At 45.5% G+C, this 6,201-nt stretch overlaps 1 protein-coding gene across 1 annotated transcript in view; it reads left to right on the forward strand.

The window, feature by feature from the left end:
• The window catches only part of c12h20orf96 (chromosome 12 C20orf96 homolog), a 64,298-nt gene extending 58,600 nt beyond the window's left edge, over window positions 1–5,698 (forward strand). The window contains exon 11 of the mRNA XM_070896387.1: window positions 5,469–5,698. Coding sequence (XP_070752488.1) covers window positions 5,469–5,529 — 61 coding nt within the window. The 3' untranslated portion in view covers window positions 5,530–5,698. The remainder of the gene's footprint in view (window positions 1–5,468) is intronic.
• The last annotated feature ends 503 nt before the right edge of the window (window positions 5,699–6,201 follow it).

Below are 6,201 nucleotides of genomic sequence, written 5' to 3' on the forward strand. Positions count from 1 at the left end.
ATAGCAGCGAACCCGGGGACTGGGAGAAATTTAGAACTCAGCAGAAGAGAACAAAGGGTTTGATTAGGGCAGGGAAAATGGAGTACGAGAAGAAGCTTGCAGGGAACATTAAGACGGATTGCAAAAGTTTCTATAGATATGTAAAGAGAAAAAGGTTAGTAAAGACAAACGTAGGTCCCCTGCAGTCAGAATCAGGGGAAGTCATAACGGGGAACAAAGAAATGGCGGACCAATTGAACAAGTACTTTGGTTCGGTATTCACTACGGAGGACACAAACAACCTTCCGGATATAAAAGGGGTCGGAGGGTCTAGTAAGGAGGAGGAACTGAGGGAAATCCTTATTAGTCGGGAAATTGTGTTGGGGAAATTGATGGGATTGAAGGCCGATAAATCCCCAGGGCCTGATGGACTGCATCCCGGAGTACTTAAGGAGGTGGCCTTGGAAATAGTGAATGCATTGACAGTCATTTTCCAACATTCCATTGACTGGATCAGTTCCTATAGAGTGGAGGGTAGCCAATGTAACACCACTTTTTAAAAAAGGAGGGAGAGAGATATAACGGAATTATAGACCGGTCAGCCTGACATCGGTAGTGGGTAAAATGATGGAATCAATTATTAATGATGTCATAGCAATGCATTTGGAAAGAGGTGATATGATAGGTCCAAGTCAGCATGGATTTGTGAAAGGGAAATCATGCTTGACAAATCTTCTGGAATTTTTTGAGGATATTTCCAGTAGAGTGGACAAGGGAGAACCAGTTGACGTGGTATATTTGGACTTTCAGAAGGCTTTCAACAAGGTCCCACACAAGAGATTAATGTGCAAAGTTAAAGCACATGGGATTGGGGGTAGTGTGCTGACATGGATTGAGAACTGGTTGTCAGACAGGAAGCAAAGAGTAGGAGTAAATGGGGACTTTTCAGAATGGCAGGCAGTGACTAGTGGGGTACCGCAAGGTTCTGTGCTGGGGCCCCAGCTGTTTACACTGTACATTAATGATTTAGACGAGGGGATTAAATGTAGTATCTCCAAATTTGCAGATGACACTAAGTTGGGTGGCAGTGTGAGCTGCGAGGAGGATGCTATGATGCTGCAGAACGACTTGGATAGGTTAGGTGAGTGGGCAAATGCATGGCAGATAAAGTATAATGTGGATAAATGTGAGGTTATCCACTTTGGTGGTAAAAACAGAGAGACAGACTATTATCTGAATGGTGACAGATTAGGAAAAGGGGAGGTGCAACGAGACCTGGGTGTCATGGTACATCAGTCATTGAAGGTTGGCATGCAGGTACAGCAGGCGGTTAAGAAAGCAAATGGCATGTTGGCCTTCATAGCGAGGGGATTTGAGTACAGGGGCAGGGAGGTGTTGCTACAGTTGTACAGGGCATTGGTGAGGCCACACCTGGAATATTGTGTACAGTTTTGGTCTCCTAACCTGAGGAAGGACATCCTTGCTATTCAGGGAGTGCAGCGAAGGTTCACCAGACTGATTCCCGGGATGGCGGGACTGACCTATCAAGAAAGACTGGATCAACTGGGCTTGCATTCACGAGTTCAGAAGAATGAGAGGGGACCTCATAGAAACGTTTAAAATTCTGACGGGGTTCGACAGGTTAGATGCAGGAAGAATGTTCCCAATGTTGGGGAAGTCCAGAACCAGGGGACACAGTCTAAGGATAAGGGGTAAGCCATTTAGGACCGAGATGAGGAGGAATTTCTTCACCCAGAGAGTGGTGAACCTGTGGAATTCTCTACCACAGAAAGTTGTTGAGGCCAATTCACTAAATATATTCAAAAAGGAGTTAGATGAAGTCCTTACTACTAGGGGGATCAAGGGGTATGGCGAGAAAGCAGGAATGGGGTACTGAAGTTGCATGTTCAGCCATGAACTCATTGAATGGCGGTGCAGGCTAGAAGGGCCGAATGGCCTACTCCTGCACCTATTTTCTCTGTTTCTATGACTACAACTGAAGGCATGTTGGTTATGGCTTCCTCACTGCCAGATAGATCTTATAAAGTAACCTCTTTAAAAAAAAAATGGTGTAGTACTTGCAGTTTTCTGCTAAATTTAGTAGTTGTCCTAAATATAGTGGTGATGGCAGCTGTCAATCAACACCGTGCCATGTTCTACTGCTACCCTTAGTCAATCTCTCGTAAGAGTTATATACATTAAAGAAAGAATGGGCGAAGCACATTATTTAAACAAGCTATATAATGTTATTTTGTTCTTTGCTTTTTAACAACTTGCATTTATATAGCGCCTCTCCTGACCTCAGGACGTCCCAAAGCTCTTCGCAAACTATAAAGCACTTTTTGAAGTGCAGTTAATGCTGTAATGTAAGGAAGCATGGCTGACGATTTGTGCACAGCAAGCTCCCGCAAACCGCAATTATACAAATGGCACAGGACACCGGGGAGAACACCCCTACTTTTCTTTGAAATAGTGGCCATGGGATCTTTAAGTCCATCTCGCAAATGGGACCTCAGTTTAACGTCTCATTTGAAAGAAAGCACCTCTGACAGTGCAGCACACTCTCAGTACGACACTAGAGTGTCAGCCTGGATTATGCAGGTATTAAGGGTAATTATTAACAAAAAAAATACACTTTTTTTTTAATGTTTGCGTCTCTAACATACTCCTAACCCAACAGCCCCCCACTCCCTCTGAGTGAATGTTATAGCTGGAATCTACCTTATCTTGACTGGTCCGGGACATGGTTCCCAAGCTGCGTGAATCCCGTGATCATACAGGGAAATTTTTTAAATCGTGGAAAAAGGCTCTTGAGTGCCTGTAAAGTACCTCATAATAATTTCAATTGGGTCCCCTGCCGCTGCAGGTCGAGTCGACTTCACGATAACAGATGCACCAGTGGGAAAGGCATATGGGAGCAAGATGACAGGGGGTTCATGACTGGCTGTCAAAAAAAACAACTTTCCCACCCAACCCGCCACTGATCGCGCCCATTACCGCCACAGAAAATTCAGCCCTTTGATTGTGATCCATATCCTAACTCATACCAAGTCCTGTTCACTCATCTCGCCTGTGCTCGCTTACCTACATTGGTTCCCGGTCCGGCAACTCCTTGATTTAAAAATTCTGATCTTTGTTCTCAGATCCTTCCATGGCCTCGCCTCCTCCCTATCTCTGTAACCTCCTCCCAGCCCTACAACACTCTGAAATTTCTGCTCTCGTCCAATTCTGGCTCTTGCGTGTCCCCAATTTTCATCGCCTGGGCGGAATTCCCTCCCTAAACCACTCCACCTTTCTCATCCCCATTAAGACACTATTTAAAACCTACCTTTTTGACTTAGCTATTGTACGAGTGACTAATTTTCCCATGAGAAAGTTGCACCTGCCTTAATGTTCCCTTATGTGGCTCGGTGTCAAATTGTGTTTGATAATCGCTCCTGTGAAACGCCTTGGAACGTTTTACTACATTAGGTGCTATGTAAATGCAAATTGTTTTACCCAATACCCTCATTTCCCCCTCCCCCCACCCCAGGAAAGCACATAGTTTGAAGCCTGAGGGAGGGGTGGGTTACACGACACACATCCCACTATTCTGTGGAGCACCAAAGTTGGGGAATCGCTGGCCTGTACCACCTCTCCATAACTTCCCTACCAAAGGTGATTGCTAACCTCCTAAACCTCTCTGCCTCCATTTCCTCCTTTAAGACGCTCCTTAAAACCTCTTCGACCAAGCTTCTGGTCACCTGTCCTAACATCTCATTGCGCGGCTTGGTGTCAAATTTTGTTTGATAACTCACCTGTGAAGCGCCTTGGGACCTTTTACTACGTTAAAGGCGCTACATAAATACAATTTGTTGTTGTTCAGCTACGTTCTGATATTTGTGAAGAAATGTGAAGAGTTAGAGGCGAATGAAGTAACACTGTGCGTGTTTTCCTGTCAAGCAACAGGGCTGTTTCTAGTCAAACTTGGCCGGCATTCCTGGCGCAATCATATGCACCTAGCATGCTGTTCCACTGTGGTTATCAGTTGCACGTCAAATAACAGAGAGGAAAGCACAAGCCAGATTCTCCACTTTTTATATTTATCTTAACTTTTCAGTGCAACTTTCCCATGGGAAAATGACCTGCTTGTACAAAGATTGCTAAGGACTGCCTTCGGGGGTGGGGGGCGGCGGGGGGGGGGGGATAATGAAATGAAAAGCAGATTGCTGAACAGGAATGCTAATAGATTGTGAGGGTTTCCCCAGCTCCAGCATCTATCAAGGTTTAACCCATTGATTGGCATAATTACAGTAACTAGTTACACCAGTGCAGTGGACCCTCCCTTATACTGCCCCCGCCCCCCACAAAACCAGTAACCCCAGATATGTAAATGAAGATATTTGCCAAAAAAAAGTAAAATACATATTACATATATAGAATGTACAGCTCAGAAACAGGCCGTTCGCCCCGACTGGTCCGTGCCGGTGTTTATGCTGCACACAAGCCTCCTCCCACCCTACTTCATCGCACCCTATTAGCACATCCTTCTGTTCCTTTCTTCCACATGTGTTTATCTAGCTTCCCCTTAAATGCATCGATACTATTCGCCTCAACCACTCCCTGTGGTAGTGAGTTCCACATTCTCACCATTCTCTGGGTGAAGAAGTTTCTCCTGAATTCCCTATGGGATTTATTAGTGACTATCTTATATTGATGTCCCTCAGTTCTGGTCTCGCCCACGAGTGGAAACATCTTCTCTACGACTGCCCTGTCCAACCCCTTCATAATTTGAAAGACCTCCATCGGGTCACCCCTCGGCCTTCCCTTTTCTAGAGAAAAGAGCCCCCAGCCTGTTTGGTCTATCCTGAATTTTAATTTTAATTCACCCTGCAAGGAGATGAAGTATAAATCACCAGAAGCCATGACATGAGGCAGTGTCTCATGCTGAGCATTGTCCTGTGTAGTATAATGGTTATGTTGCTGGACTAGTAATCCAGTAGGCCTGGACTAATGATCTTGATTCATGAGATCAAATCCCACCGCAGCAGTTGGGGAATTTAAATTCAGATAGTAAATAAATCTGGAATAAAAAGCTAGTATCAGTAATTGTGACCATGAAACTACCAGATTGTCGTATAAACCCATCTCGTTCACTGATGTCCTTTAGGGAAGGAAATCTGCCGCCCTTACCCAGTCTGGCCGATATATGACTCCAGACCCACAGCAATGTGGTTGACTCTTAACTGCCCTCTGAAATGGCTCACCACCTCCTTCTCAAAGGCATTCGGCAATAAATGCTGGCCTTGCCACGACGCCCACATCTCAGAAACGCATGTGTAAAAAAATCTTAGTAGCGTTTATTTCCTCTTTTACGGATTTTACTTTTGTGCATTTGAAGGGCTGGTTGCAGCTTGGGCTCGGGTTAGCATCAAGACAGTAACAAAAGGTACTGCTGCAGATCCTCAGTTTCACCCACAGTAGTAACTCCCCTTTCCTTGTTCCTACAGATGCACACCAGACATGGATGTTGTGCTGGACATCCCGAAGGAAGAGTGGCTTCCGATCTAACCCCAGACCCTCGTGTTGTTTCCAACACTGGCCCGGGTGGGGACGGACAGACTGTGTTTTACGTTCCGATATCCGCAGAATGGCCTGAGCTGAATTTATTAAATGTACAGAAATGGCAGAAAGAGGCTGGATAACAATTGTGCAGCAATAAAACTTCTTTCAAAACAAAGCCTGTGTTGCAGAGGTTCTGTTTTTAAATTTACCCACTCTGTTGTGTATCTGTAAAGCATACATTCCCATGTTCCGGCACCAGGGAGCTCATCCCCTGAAGTCCCAAGGGATTCCAGCATCCCTTGGGAGCACTGTATATAAGTCGGCCTCTATGGCCTGTTCCGCACCCTGGAGTGTCTTATTAAAGACTGAGGTCACTGTTACTTTAACCTCCCTGTGTGCAGCCTCAACTGTGTAAGGAACACAATAATTGGCGACGAGAATACGAATCCAACGCAAAGATGCAGCAAACTGGGCATCCTGGAGAAGTTCTCGGAGGGTGAGGACTGGGAAGCCTATGTCGAACAGCTAGACCAGTACTTTATAGCCAACGAGCTGGACGGAGAAGGAAGTACTGCAAAAAGGAGAGCAGTCCTCCTCACAGTCTGCGAGGCACCGACCTACAGCCTTGTGAAGAATGTTCTGGCTCCGGTGAAACCCACAGATAAGTTGTATGAGGAG

This window comes from Pristiophorus japonicus, chromosome 12, assembly GCF_044704955.1.
Source record: "Pristiophorus japonicus isolate sPriJap1 chromosome 12, sPriJap1.hap1, whole genome shotgun sequence".
Lineage (NCBI taxonomy): Eukaryota > Metazoa > Chordata > Chondrichthyes > Pristiophoridae > Pristiophorus > Pristiophorus japonicus.